General features: G+C 35.1%; 1 protein-coding gene across 1 annotated transcript; it reads right to left on the minus strand.

The window, feature by feature from the left end:
* Positions 1-248: 248 nt before the first annotated feature.
* LOC123530148 (melatonin receptor type 1B-A-like) lies at positions 249-13519 on the minus strand. Its single transcript, XM_045310870.2, has 4 exons — positions 13217-13519; positions 12549-12969; positions 11956-12162; positions 249-5255 (listed from the first exon to the last, which is right to left on the minus strand). Exons 1-4 carry the CDS (start codon positions 13494-13496, stop codon positions 5129-5131), a joined length of 1035 nt encoding a protein of 344 aa, XP_045166805.2. The 5' UTR covers positions 13497-13519; the 3' UTR covers positions 249-5128.
* Between the last annotated feature and the right edge of the window lie 2521 nt (positions 13520-16040).

The raw sequence follows: 16040 nt of genomic DNA on the forward strand, positions 1-16040 counted from the left end.
ATGGACTAAAACACCCATTTTTTTTATCTTATATGAGCAGTAGAATGGTAGAAATAAATGCCCATTCTTTATTATATGGTTAATGGTCATTTTTCATATTAAGAAATATGTTGTCAGTATAACACCTTGACGGTGTGTCTTTTAAGGGGCGGCTTTGGATTATTCCTGGCATAATAAATCCACAAACTATTAAATACTGTACATCACAATTTATTAACACAGTTTTGTCAAAGTTACCAGCGAGCAAATGTATACACGTAATTATATAATACAATGGATTAACATATTTCACTAAATTTAATAATATATTTAGACATTAAATACATTGTCTTAGCCTTATATATGTCACTGTCAAATTGTAACTTGTTATTTCTCATTTCTCCATACAAAATAAATTACCACCATGAAAATACAAAAGATTACAGTTATTTTGTGGTGCGTCTTTAAGGTAACTTGACAAACAGCCACTACCAACCTTGGCATTTTATAGGGAAAAATACAAGTATATATAACTCTCAAAATATACTTATTAGAATGTATACTTATAAGTATAGAGAGCTGGCACTATTAGTGACAAACGCCCCGAAGTGTGCTCAAGAATGCTACCTACAGTTGTCTGCGCAAAATATGCCAGAAAAGTTTAGATATGCATCATTTTGCGACGAGATAAAAAAGGTTCTCTGAAGGTAACCTTGACCTTGGAGCTAGGGGTCTGGGTCTTGGTCTTGAGCATGACACACCAACTTATTATAGGGAAGAATTGTGACAAGTAATTTTAACATCCTTTGATGAATGGCAGAGTTATTGACCGGACAAGAAACATACAATGTTAACCTTTGACTTCTAAGTGTGACTTGACCTTGAAGCTAGGGGTCTTGTGTCTGACACGCCATCTCAATATAGGGAACGTTTACGCCAAGTAATTTTGAAATCTGTTCATCGATGGAAGAGTTATGGAACGGACATGAAACAGACCATATTAACCGTTAACCTCTAAATGTGACCTTGGCCTTAGAGCTAGGGGTCTTGTTGTTATGCATGACACGTTTTCTTGTTATGGGGAATATTTATGCCTAGTAATTTTGAAATCCCTTGATGAATGCCAGAGTTACGAACCGGACATTAAACGGACCCTATTAACCTTTGACTTGACTTCTAAGTGTGAACTTGATCTTGGAGCTAGGGGTCTGGGTCTTGCACATAACATATTGGCTCATTATGGTAAATATTTATGCCAAGTTGCTTCAAAACCATCATGGATAACAGAATTATATACCAGACACGAAAAAGATCCTATTAACCTTTGACTTCTAAGTATAGGGATCTGGGTCTTGCGCAAGACACAATGTCTGATTATGGTTACCATTTATGCCAAGATATTTCAAAATCCATTCATGGATGACAGAGTTATGGACCGGACACAAAAACAGACCCTGTTAACATTTGAGATCTAAGTGTGACCTTGACCTTGGAGCTAGGGGTCTGGGTCTTGCCAATGACACGTCGTCTCATTATGATAAACATTTATGCTAAGTAATTTCAAAATATCTCGATGAATGGCAAAGTTACGAACCGGACATGAAACAGACCCTATTAACGTTTGACTTCTAATTGTGACCATGACCTTGTAGCTAGGGGTCTGGGTATTACGCATGAAACGTCGTCTCATTAAGGTAAATATTTATGCCAAGCTATTTAAAAATCCTTCATGGATGGCAGAGTTACAGCCCGGATAAGAATTTACAAAGTTACGGTCGGACGGACGGAGGGCATATAAATCAAAGAACTTACTGTAGTGTAAATAAAACGTTATTTGCTGAAACATCGTTTAAAGATTTAAGGGAGTTACATTGTATTAATGAATAAATAAAAATCTAAAATTATCAAATGTTTTTGTAAAATTCTTGAAATAGATGTATGCCTAATAACTTAAAGAGGCACCACAAAATAACTGTATTCTTTTGTGTTTCCATGATGATAATTATACGTGCTTTGACATGAAGAAAATAAGAAATCACAAGTATATAATAGTTGCAATTTGACAGTGACATTTATTAGGCCAAGACAATGTGTGTAATGTCTTAACATTTTATTGAACAATTGTAGTAATATGTACAGAAATCAGTGTATTTAGTGAAAGTTTAATTACATTTTGTTTCTACAGTGTAAGATAGTTATTTATCTATGTTTTTGAAACTATGCTGAAAAGAGATTGACTGAATAAGATTGCAGATGAAGTTGTAAAAACACATTTATTCAGGAATGGCCTAAATTGTACACCTGAAAACTTGCAGTATAACTGTTTATTACCTGTATTTCAAGAATGATTTTCATAAAGTTTTTGTGAGTAGGTCACTAGGTCGTGGTGGGTCTTTAATAATAACATAACATATTATATTTAAGCCGCATTAGCTCTAGTTGGTTTAATTCGTGCACTTGTCAGTAGTGTACATGATCATGTATTTACAACTATGCTTTGCACGGAATGTCACGGATCAGAGGGGTAGATAGACTGGCTGTACTCATCATTATAACCTGGCGCTGAGTTAACAAACTGTAGGGAATCTAAAGTGGTAGGATATTCATGGCATGATAAGTTATAACACACATAGTATCACAACATGGGCATATGCATTGAATATAAATACATATTAAGACCTGTGATAATTGCGCTAATCTTGACCAAGGGCCTAATTCTCTAAAAAGTAACAACATAAAACCCGCAAAGAAAAAAAAAAGACACAAACTATGTATATTTAAGAAATATTTTAAAAAATCAACTATTACCTCAAATCAGATTTGAGGTAAACTGATTAGCACTGCTCTCACAGGGGTTCAGTAAGAGTTGTTCTATCAATTAAAAGCATCACAAGCGAATGTTCTCCGTGTCGATATGATAAGACATTCAATGTGTGTCAAATTATTCGTCCTCCACCTCTGATTCATGTAGGGAAGTTTGTATTTACTTGCGGAGAACAGGTTTGTACTAGTACAGAATCCAGGAACACTAGTTATGTTAACTATTTGAAATCCTCGAAAAATGTTGTGAAAGGTAAATGAACTGTTATAAATAATGAAAATACAATTGCGCTATTACTCATATTTACACAGTTTCAAGACAACTTAACAATATCTAATAAATACATCAACTCGGCAAAATTCATTTTTTATTTCATTATCAAGCCAATTTAGGCACTAGATCAATAACTTTATTATGACAAAGAAAAAATTACTAAGAAGTGTTTATAAAAAACCAGAAATCCTAAATCTATATTAGAATAAAAATAGGTATTGATTTTAATTTTGAAATACCAGAGTAGAATAAAATGAGAAACTCGACTTAAAAGGAATGAAAAATCCAGAATCTTTAAAAAAAATTGTAGGATCACAATTTATTTATGCAGTAATTTGTCAAATTTAACAGTGAGCAACTATAAATTTGACTGCGAGTACAGTCCTTTTTATGGAGAAGCTTCCAGGGTCAAACAATCCTTAATAAAAACATCTGTTAAGCCGAGCCAAAAAGGCTTAACTCATTTAAGAGTGATAAGTCTTTGAAGAAAGAGAAAATGCCAAAAGCTACAGTCTGACCATTGTGACCAGCTATCAGTGGTAAATATACATGTTGGTTTCCATGTATGATAAATGTTTTTAGTCAAATTTCTACAAAAGAGATGACGTTTTAAGAATGTGTGTTTACTAAGAAAAAATGCATTGATTGAAATAAAAGTAAAATGCAAAGCTGCATAAATGCTTTTACTTTAAAAGTGAAATGAAAAGAAAAAGAAAATCTTACTTACTAATTGAAAAGAAGAGCACAAGAAAAAGACACATTACATAAAATATACATAATAATACATAAAATTCCATAACAATTTTTTACATTATAACTATATAAGTCTTCTTTCTGTATATTTTTATTTCTGGACATATGTTGTGCAACTTTTTGTCATGAAAATTACAGATAATAAATTATTTGTTTGATAATCACAATGTCACTTCATTTTAAAGGAGATTAAACCATATACTAGTATTTGTATGAGTTTTGTCTTAATAAGTATATTGAAACCCCGTTCTAAGAGAAAGTTAGCGCTTTGATTAAGTCAAGTAGTGAGTAACATATGCATATGTCACAGTAATTATTTAAAAGCAGTGCCTCACTTCAGTTGACCATACGTTACACAAGTTTAGGGTTGGTGAAAATTTGATTCTTCAAATATAAAATGTGTTAATATCAATGCAATTCAAGACTTGTAGAACATTTATATCAGCCGTTGTTTGAACCTCATCATGTGACATTCAGTGCGTGATCATGTAAAATAAGCTTAAACTATGAGATACATAAAAGAAGAAAAAAAAAACTTGCACATAATTCATTTAGTTATGATTTTGATAAAATACAGTAAAATTCTTAATAGGTGCATATTGTGCCGAATGATACTTGCACAAATTCAGCTTGCTACAGCACCACATCAGAAGAATTTAGCAATTATAATAAAATACCAGAAGATATACATCTAAGAAAAAACAAACAACAATTCTGGATAGAACACATAGACACCTGTAAGGATCTGTTCAATGCCATACCCGATATTTTCTTTATATATCAACGATGATCTATACAAATTACATCGGTTATCATTTACTACCTGAAGTTTTAATCTCACATCAATCCGCCAACAACGGAATCTCTTAGAACACGTCAACGTTTCTGAGATAACCATGTAGCAATCTATGTTTGGTGACAATTTTCAAAATATTAACATACTGAAATTGAGCAATCGAACGTTTCTTTGAGTCTGTTCATATTTTCAGTTTGTTCGCAGAAAGTATTTGTGTATAGTTTTACACTCGGGGAAAAGTTGTTTCTGCGTGTACTGTAGTTGCCCGTGCTGGCTACAGTTTTACACCCAGGAAAAGTTTTTTCTGCGTGTACTGTAGTTGCGCGTGCTGGCTATAGTTTTACACCCAGGAAAAGTTGTTTCTGCGTGTACTGTAGTTGCGCATGCTGGCTAAAGTTTTACACCCAGGAAAAGTTGTTTCTGTGTGTACTGTAGTTGCGCGTGCTGGCTACAGTTTTACACCCAGGAAAAGTTGTTTCTGTGTGTACTGTAGTTGCGCGTGCTGGCTATAACCGTGATGTATCAGTGATCACTACCCTGTTTGTACAGTTCCTTGTTTGCGTTTGAGTCGACACCACAGGATGGATCCTGTTACCCGACTTGAATATGCCCTTTAGATGATCTCTGAACTTTCTGTTAAGAAATAATGTAGATTTTAGATGTAGGTTAAGGATGTTATTATATTGTAGATGCCCTTACGGAATTTTACAGCTGCACAAGTCCTGCATCTTTGTCAAAATTACAGTCATGATAATTTCCAATTTTCACCTGTAGACTTTATATGATAAAACTGATTTGACAGTTGGAGTTTTCATTTTGCTGTTAAACAACTGTGAAACATTTCTAATTATGCAAACTAGATAAGCTGTAAAAAACTTACAGCTGTAAAACTGAAAACGTTCAACGTGTTGAAAATGCATGAGGCATTATCTTAGGTGTTAAATGACATTCTCTAGAAAGGGAAGCAATTACTATAGAAAGGCAAAATAAATTACTAAGTAAATAAAGAACAGTGCAGAATAAAATTTTTGAAATGGGCTATTTCCCTAAAAACTGGTCTGAAGGTTTTGTAAAAAGGGTATTATAAATGATGAAAATAACTACAAAGGTATAACTCTACTAAGTACATTAGGTAAATTTCGATGTGGCGTTGCTCCTATCAGAATAGAGACAGGCAGATACGAAAATCTACAAAAGATAATAGGTAAGGGTAGATTTCTCAGAAACACAGAACACTAAAAACACAGCCCCAGAGCCACGCATTTGCATAGTAGGCCCACAACAAAAAGAAGCTGTAATGGAAAAATATTTCAGACGGATTGCTTCAAACATCCAACAAGTACATATTAATTCATGATAAAATATAGATGGAGGGGCAGGAAATGGTAAGAGGCAAAATGGGGCCGGGGGGGGGGGGGGGGGGGAAGGGGGGGTGAGGTAGGAACCCGAAGGGGAAAGTTGTTGAACACAAAACCACGATCAACTGAGTAATATAGAAAAAACGAACAAGCAACACATAAGAAAACAGTAGGGCACCGTTATAGACTCACAAGCATACAAACGCACCCACACAAGTAGGAAAAAACAATCGTGTACCGTCTTAGGATTCCGGCTGCCAAAACAAAGAGGAGCCACGAAAACTAACTCAAAGTAAAGGGGGAGGAGATGCAAAAATTAGCGTAAATGCAAGGGAAAGGAGGGGGCAATAGTGGGAGTGAGGAGGAGGAAAAACGCTTACAACAAACAAGAAAACATACGCAACAGACAGTACAAGACAGACAAAACAACCAGTTGAAAATAGGGGCACCGCCTTGGAACGGTCAGTAACCTATATAAAGGGAACTGAGGGGTTTAAACGCGTTTAGGGCATGCCAACCTCGCACTTACCCTATTTTCAACAAGTTAGACAACACAATGTAAATAAAATCCCCGCTGTGAAAGGCTCTAACATTAGTGCAAAAATAACAGATAAATAAAGCAAAACATAAAATTAAGGTAAATCTAAGGTATAATTACACCAATGTACTCAACAACTTGTCTGAAGTCAGAGCAACAAGAGCCTAACTTTTAAGGGCATGACTAAGAAAACTGTAAGACAAAGTCCGTGATCGTACATGCCCATTTTGTAATGCAGTAGAAACCGAGAGTACTCCGAGTCACGAATAATGCTGATGCAGAAAGCTGTTTCTGTTGAGCAGAACTTTTTTCACTTGCCAGATCTAAATAAACTGAATATACTATTCACTAACCATTCCTTGATCAGATTTTGTGCCAAAACCTGCCCTAATATTTTAAATAGGAGAATGTTTTATTTGTGTAAATAATGTATACAGTAGTCGTTATCTTAACCATGTGTTTAGAATCTTATTTTACACCAACCCAAGAAGTGGCTGCTAATTAATAAGTTCATCTACGGTCTGACCGGGGTGGTATTTGATTTTGTAAAACATTTTTTAATCGTGCATTAGCGCCCTTTTTCTTGTTCAGTTTTTTAACCATATATTTCCAGTTTTTATTAATTTTTAAAACAACGATTAGGAGCTTCTCCTTGGTTTTATTTTGTAGATACTTGTGTAAACTTGTGTAAACTTCTGCATGAATTGTATTTGTTTTGCATTGTGCATAGTCTCTTAAAATTCATTAATTGAATGGCAATGTATTTCTTGTTAATGGTGTTTTCTATATGTATACATATGATATGTGATCTACATTGAAGAGACTTAAATAAAGATTAAAACCTCAGGTAAACTTTTCACACGTTTGTTAAATAATCGATCAAAGGATTGCGCTGACAACTACGGGGTATATAGACACAAGCAGATTTCCGTTATGAATTGGGCACGTTGGACAAGATAATTGTGTTGCATGGTCTTATCAACCATATGATTAACAGTGATAAACTTGGTCAAAATTAAATCAACAAAGTATAAGGGGCAATATTTTGGAATATTATTTTATCAATGTACTCAACAGTGAAATCAAGAGTTAAGTATTGTAGCGAGTTAAGTAATGATTTTGAATGCATTTTAGGGTGAGACAGGGTAAATGTTTATCTCCCTTCCTTTTGTTCGATGATTATTAATGATATAGAAGATATGTCTGTTAAAATGGTTGCATTCTTTGCTTTCAAAGGGTCGTTTTACAGATTTTATTGATGATATTGATGTTAATATGTTCAAAATGTTTTTGATATTATATGCAGATTATATAGTCATAGGTGCAAACAGTGGCGCAGAAAAACAACCCAGTTTAGATTTAATGCTAGATTATTGTAATAAATGGACAATGGTAGTTAACATTGCCAAAACTAAAGTTTTGATATTCAGAAAAGGTGGGCGTTTACATTCGGAACATTTTCACGTGTTTCGTACTTTACCGTATGTTTAACATGGGACTGTTGAACCATCCAAATACGGAAAAAATACAGTTTTTTTTGTACACACGTGAGTCCAATACGGTAATATATTATACGGTCACGTGTTGCAAATAAACGTTCACAATTGGATAAATAAAATAGATATAGATTAAACACATCTATTTCGTTGTGTTGTTTAAATTAAATATTTACATAATAAAATATAAAGTTCTGTGCCTATTTATTTGTCGGATGTTTCGTCTATTGGCGACATATAATATATGAATATAAATAAATATAATCCAGATGTCACACCGTCTTAGTTTCGCTTTCGAGCAAGACGTGTCTTGATTTGGAATTTTCGTAGACTGAGAGATTACAGAAATATTAAACAAAACATTTTTATTCGAAAATATTCGGTTTTTTTACATGTGATATACAGAGCGATAAGATTTAAATTGCGTGAGCATTGGTATTTGCATGTACATGTATACTCATAATGTCTTACTGGATAGAAGGTTGTTGGCAGATATTTTTGTAAAATAATAACATTATTATAAGAAATTTGCATATTATGTCATTAAAATTCATACTTCTTGTACATGTCGCCATATTTATATGTATTATGTGTCTCAGACCTTCTGGGTGGTAATAAATAAAGTTGAAACTTGAAACTTATGTTTGAATACGGTGTTGCAACTGAAAAATTCAAGAGTTACAAACTTAAGCACAAAGTAGCAGATCTTGTTTGTCATGAAAACATATTACATCTTTTAACCTTATCAGCTTACTCAATGACAGTTAAAATTAACACATTTTAAAAGATGTTGTGTCTCTGTGAATTTCTGTTATATTCCGCCAAAATACACTAAAGATGACTAACAATGCTCATTTCCCTTCAAAAAATATTTTTACAGCTGTAATTTGGAGGCATGACAGTTTGACAGCTGTAACGTTGAACTGTAATTTTTATACCTGAATGTTTTACACCTGTAAATTGCAATTGTATTTTTTGTACATCCTATACTTACAGGTCTTTTACAGCTGTGATTAAAAAACAGGTCTTTTACAGACGTTTTACAACTGTAAACAGGTTCTATTTTCATAAAGAGAGAGAGAGAGAGAGAGGGGGGGGGGGGGGGGGGGGGGAGGGGGGGGGCGAGGGACAGGGACAGGGACAGGGAGAGAGATGTCTATATATGTATGTAGTTAGGTAGACAAGACAGAGGCTAGTCGATCTGTTGGCGTGTAGATAAAAGAAAAATAATGTTGTAGAATAATCTAAAGAGAGGAGTGGATAAGGGGCGTGTCCTGCCAAAATTGCTATCAAAATGACTAGGGAAGGAGAGGCATAAGACCCTGAAATGCTATTTCTGGGCACAATTGTTTAATCATTCTCCGACCTTAGTTTTTATTCATTGGTAGGGTTGCATTTAAAGATAGATCTCCGGCCTATGATTCCATTCATTGGTAGTGTTGAATTCTAAAATAAATATCCGAACATAGTTTTAATTCGTTGGTAGACTTCTTAGTCACATTTTTTATTCATTGTTAGGTTTGAATTCTGAGACAGATCTCCGACTTTAGCTTTTAGTCATTGGTAGGATTAAATTCTGAGATAGATCTATGACTTAAACTTTTAGTCATTGCTAGGGTTAAATTCTAAGACAGATCTGTGACTTAAGCTTTTAGTCATTGGTAGGGTTAATTCTAAGATAGATCTGTGACTTAAGCTTTTAGTCATTGGTAGGGTTAAATTCTGAGATAGATCTATGACTTAAGCTTTTAGTCATTGCTAGGGTTAAATTCTACGGAATTCCGTTAGGGCCATCGCCTTTGTATGTGTTGATCTGAAACGCGATACTCGATAGTACGATGATGAAAACGCGAAATCACGAAACTACGATAACGAAAACGCGACAACACGATGATGATAACGCGATACTACGATAACGAAAACGCGATAATACGATAGTACGATGATGACAATACGATATACTATCGCGTTTTCACCATCGTACTGTCGCGTTTTCACCATCGTACTGTCGTATTATTGCGTTTCGTTATCGTAGTATCGTGATTTCGCAATATCATTATCGTACTATCGCGTTATCACCATCGTACTGTCGCGTTATCACCATCGTATTGTCGCGTTATCACCATCGTACTGTCGTGTTTTCATTATCGCACCATCGCCTTCCGGTGCGCATGTGCATGCTAAAAATGAGAAGATTAGAAGTTATACTTTTAGAACTACAGCTCCTGCTCTAGCGATAGGGCGATATGCAGATTCGAACGCGGGTGCTAGTGTGTGAAAATCTTGATTTGTATTGATGATCCTCCTATAGCCACAGCTGCTAGTTAGTCAAAAGCAAAAAATAATTAACATTTTTCCATGCTTTTTTAGCTTTCGTCAATTTAAGAGTCATTTACAGAAAATGAATTTAGGGAGACAAAGCATGTTGGATGTTGAACAGGTTCAGAATGCTGTGCAGATATAATTTTACTGCATTTCTCATTCCTGTAAAATCATAAATAAAATGTCTGAGTAAGGGGGCGTTAACTCACTTTTGGTTGTAAACTGTTTTACTTTTTATTTTATTTTTGCAGAAAATTGCCAGACATTGATGCATTAAAAGAAACTATGTGCCATGAAAACTGCAAACAATATTCTCCGAATATTTGCGATGCTCCGATTTCAGTGTTGTTATGCGTCTTACGGAATTCAACATCAATGACTTGAGCTTTACAAGACATGCATTTGCTTTTCAGTGTTGAAATATAAACCATCATATTTGTGAAAATATTCATCATCATATTTGTGAAAATATTCATGTCAGACCAAAATAAAAACAAACAAAAAACGCCCTGATCATGGTACAATATAACATTCTTTTTTTTTTCTTGTTATCATATACTATATAGAAAACTCAAACCGATTGACCTGCAGAGTTTTTGCCTAAGTACATATTTGGTTTTAGCTGAAAAAACTTTTAACAACCCATTAGCAAGCAATAGAAATCATTTTTAATTTCAACAGAGAACAACAAGATAAATAGAAACCAGAACACTGGAGAGGAAATTCTTCTGTGCGCATGGGCACCGGAAGGCGATAGTACGATGATGATAACGCGATAGTACGATGGTGATAACGCGACAGTACGATGGTGATAACGTGACAGTACGATGGCGATAATGCGACAGTACGATGATGATAACGCGACAGTACGATGGTGATAACGCGATAGTACGATAATGATATTGCGAAATCACGATATTACAATAACGAAAATGCGATAATACGACAGTACGATGGTGAAAACGCGACAGTACGATGATAAAAACGCGATAGTGTATCGCATTATCATCATCGTACTATCGTATTATCGCGTTTTCGTTATCGTAGTATCGCGTTATCATCATCGTGTTGTCGCGTTTTCGTTATCGTAGTTTCGTGATTTCGCGTTTTCATCATCGTACTATCGAGTATCGCGTTTCAGATCAATACATGCAAAGGCGATGGCCCTAACGGAATTCCGTAAAATTTTAAGACAGATCTGTGACTTAAGCTTTTAGTCATTGGTAAGGGTTAAATTCTGAGATAGATCTGTGACTTCAGCTTTTAGTCATTGCTAGGGTTAAATTCTGAGATAGATCTATGACTTAAGCTCTTAGTCATTGCTAGGGTTAAATGCTGAGATAGATCTGTGACTTAAGCTCTTAGTCATTGTTAAGGGTTAAATTTTGAGATAGATCTGTGACTTTAGCTTTTAGTCATTGGTAAGGGTTAAATTCTGAGATAGATCTGTGACTTAAGCTCTTAGTCATTGCTAGGGTTAAATTCTGAGATAGATCTGTGACTTAAGCTTTTAGTCATTGCTAGGGTTAAATTCTAAGACAGATCTGTGACTTAAGCTCTTAGTCATTGGTAAGGGTTAAATTCTGCATTAGTTCTAAAATATTGAAGCAAGAACTTACTTCTTGTAAATCAGGTAGATCAGACATGACGAGCTGGAATGTGAATGTGCCAGCAATGTTGTGAAGAGGTACACATCCATCGAGAAGGAGTCTTCAATGTCTAACACAAGGACTATGACGTAAGGCGTCCAGCAGATCAGAAAAACCGCAAACATTGTAATTAGAATCTTCGCTGTACTAACAGTGGTCCTTAGCGTGGAATTCAATCTGGAAGAAGATCAAGGAGAAACTTGTCTTTTGATTACTTCATTGTTTAAAATATATTGATAAGATTAATTTACTGATTTTGTTTTAAGAAATATTGATGAAATGACACTCTGTACAGTTATCTCGTTTTGACGTTAGACGCCTTAGTAACTTTCAAAATACTTACATTGACATTTATCTGCCTTTACCAATTCTCATTATTGTATTTTCGACCACTTTATATTGACTCTGGAGAAAAATATTTACCAGTTACACTTCGAAAGAGTAAAGAATTGTGGAGATCGTGATCAATTTTCACCCTCACTGGGACTTGGACCCGTGACATTTTAGTAAAGCGCTGACTTGTGCTCGGTGAGAACGTATCTTGTGAATCTATTATAACTTACCCTGACGAAACGTTCCCTTTGACCTTCCATATCTTTATTAAGATAGCTGTGTTGCAATATGCCAGCAAGATCAATGGAGTCGTTATAAGGCCAAGCGACACAAACATGGTGTACACTCTGCTAGCTGTGCGGTCCCAGATACACTGATGCGCCTTCTCATCAAAGAAGTGGCCTCCTAAGCCGAAGAAATTGGGAAGTTCCGCACAAATGGCAACCACCCAGGTGAGAATGCAAAACGTTGTCGTTGTGGTATAATTATAAATGCGGTCGTAAACTTTATCATGGCAGATAAAGAGCCAGCGGTTGACAGTAAGACAGGCGACGTTTAAGAATACACATATACAGGCCGTCAGACACATACTGGCAACAGCAATACACAGCCAAAATTCGCCGTGAAGATAGTCCGTACCCAGGAACGCTCCTAAAATATAACAATTATGACATGCTAAGTAAATTAAAGTAAAGTTGAAACTCGATATTTCGAAATGGAAGGGATCTATTCACCTTGGGAATCAAAAATAGAAAATACAAAGCAGAGGTAGCTAAAGCTAATATAAATCAGAAGGTAACAAATGTCATACAGGATCGGTCATGATGACCTATATTGCTAACCAGAATTTCACACATCAAACTCTTCTTACATTACATGCAGTTTAAAATTGACATACCAGCTATACACATTGGGTCAGCTATCCCAGATACACATAAGTCGGCTACTGCCACGTTAATGGTGAAGGCACGTGCATCCTTATTTATGCGCTTTTCTTTCCTCATCACGTAGATAATGAACATATTTCCGAAAACGCCAAGAACAGACAAAATCAGTACAATAACAACGTAGCCAATGGCCAGTGACAAGCTTGAATCAAACAACGTCTTGTTGCCTTGGTGACTGGCTTGGATGAGAGTGTTGATAGTCTGAAATAAGACATTTACATAAATTATCATCTTTTGAAATATGTATATTATCTATCGTGTTAGAATGTACGGTGGTATATTTAGGAAATGCATTTATTTTTTTAAGACTAAATAATCTCCTGCGCACGACATCTTATATGGAGCGTTGACATCTTGTCGTGTACGCTTGACATCTTATCTCGTGCATATCATCTTATCTCGTGCGCATGACATCTTTACTCGTGCGCACGACATCTTATCTCGAGTGTACGACATCTTTTTTTGAGGCCCAGATGGTAACCCCGTTTATTATTCCCGTGAATGGTATTATAGTGGTCGGAGAGACATCTACCTATTAACCTTACAGTATGAATTTTTATAATATATATGTATTGAATTTCAGCAAAAAACATGTTCATATATATATACACAGTAAATGCACATATAAAATCTAAGTCTACTTCATAGTAAAAAAATACATAGATGGGGATTTCCTCAGATGAAAGGATTTTTTTCGGAAATGGACCTCAAAAAAGTTTTCCTGAAAAAAACAACAAAAACAAAGCTACTCGACGAAGGGCTTTCCTTGTCGTGCCCGGGGGCTAGCTCAAACCTTCTGCCAAATATTTATATTTTACTGGTAGATGTGGGTTCGTTCTTGGGATGCTACACACCTGGGATCACTAATATTTGTTCCCAGAACAATCACTGAAACAAAGCAATAACTATCTTAGATAATATATTTATTCTAATGTAAAATCTATGCTTATGCTTTTACAATAAGAAGGCAAGTGCAATCAAACGAGATCCAGAAAAAGTATCCGAAAGATGCTGATCAGCTAACGATGTGTTTAGGGCCCAATATGCGTAACTGTCAAACTTGTCAAAACCCGTGCGCACGTGTCGATAGTAAACAAACGAGATGGTATTCCATACCACGTGGATATGATATCCAATGAAATTGTTCATAACCGTTAGTGACGTTACAGGTAAATCTATGATTTCTCAGGTGAACTCGAGGGAAATCCCAAACCAAAAGTGAAAGTATTGTTTCTCAAGTGATCTGTGTAGTGTCTAATGCAACCCAATCCATGTTTTGGGCGCCATTGACGAAGGGCTTTCCTTGTCGTGCCCGAAGGCTAGCTCAAACCTTCTGCCAAATATTTATATTTTACTGGTAGATGTGGGTTCGTTCTTGGGATGCTACACACCTGGGATCACTAATATTTGTTCCCAGAACAATCACTGAAACAAAGCAATAACTATCTTAGATAATATAATTATTCTAATGTAAAATCTATGCGTATGCTTTTACAATAAGAAGACAAGTGCAGTCAAACATTTACATTTATACAATACATTGAAATTCCAGTTATACATGTACACTTGATATCCTAACAATATTACATGAAACACTAACTTGTATGCCTTTAATGCAAATTTTTGACACTCAAGGACCATAACTCTGGTCTGACTGACAGACATCCGGAACAAAATCCCGGGTGCACAAAGCCACATGCTGAATAATATTCCTATGATGTTTCAGTCATGACTTTTTAAGGAGATGTCACGGCTGAGATAGTTTAGCATTATTACAATACACAGTCGGTATTGAAATTGTGTTTCCAATACATGTGCTCATTAGATAAATCCTCAATATCTATGTGAAAATAAGGAATGTGTTTTGTATGATTGCAACACTGTGAGCTGCTCTAATTACTGACAAATGACTGAAACAATAGGAATTCGTACGAGACATGGATAGACAAAACGACAGTGAGGTAACAATATATTCTTTTATTGTTTTAATGTATGAGTTGTAAGCTACAATAAAGAATACCCATTTTAAGAAAATCAAATTGGAAGTTAGAAATAACAGTAAAAAATTAATTAGGTCATGAGTCATCATATACCTGTCAAAATTTGTCATTAGTTTTCACGAGCTGTCAAAATTACTTTTATCTCTCTATTCTGCAAATGCATTGCTTTTGAAAGTATCTTGGACGGATATTGTAGTGTGTAACTTACTTTACATTCCACATTAATATTTGTGCTTGAAATTGCTTTGTTGAGCTCACCGACGTCACATATGAATGTCTATTGTTTTAGTTTACTGTCTGTTATAAAGGTAACAAATCTCATTATTAAGATGTAAGAATTGTTCCTTTCTGGTAGACAATGGAAACTATTTGGTTGAATCATAATATAACAGTTTTTGGAAAGAACTGAATATTCTTTGTTTTTTTTGTTATTCACCAGAAATTCAAAAAGTGACATCACTTAAGCTATTTGCGACACAAACATGTATGCCCTTTTATACATATTTCTGACCAAGTCAAGGGCCATAACTCTGACTACCTGATTGAAATCTCCAACAAAACCAAAGCTGCACAGCTTCACATGCTGAATAATATTCCTGTAATTTTTCATAATCCTAAGTCAAATGTTTTTGAGATACATGTGACACAAACTTTTGGGCCTTTTTATGCACATTTTTGACAAGTCAAGGCCATAACTCTAGTTTGGCTGTGTGAAATCCCAATACAAACAACAGGTGCACAACTTCACATGCTGAATAACAATCCTGTGAGGGTC

Source organism: Mercenaria mercenaria, chromosome 13 (genome assembly GCF_021730395.1).
Source record: "Mercenaria mercenaria strain notata chromosome 13, MADL_Memer_1, whole genome shotgun sequence".
Taxonomy (NCBI): Eukaryota; Metazoa; Mollusca; class Bivalvia; order Venerida; family Veneridae; genus Mercenaria; species Mercenaria mercenaria.

What these genes read in the sequence shown, in the direction of transcription:
- LOC123530148 (XM_045310870.2), bottom strand. Translation starts at nt 13,496, where the DNA reads ATGATAATTTATGTAAATGTCTTATTTCAGACTATCAACACTCTCATC. An exon ending in AAAGGGAACGTTTCGTCAGG is followed by an intron (nt 12,163 to 12,548) that starts GTAAGTTATAAT and finishes ATCTTCTTCCAG; the next exon opens with ATTGAATTCCACGCTAAGGA. An exon ending in ATCTACCTGATTTACAAGAA is followed by an intron (nt 5,256 to 11,955) that starts GTAAGTTCTTGC and finishes ATTTCTTAACAG; the next exon opens with AAAGTTCAGAGATCATCTAA.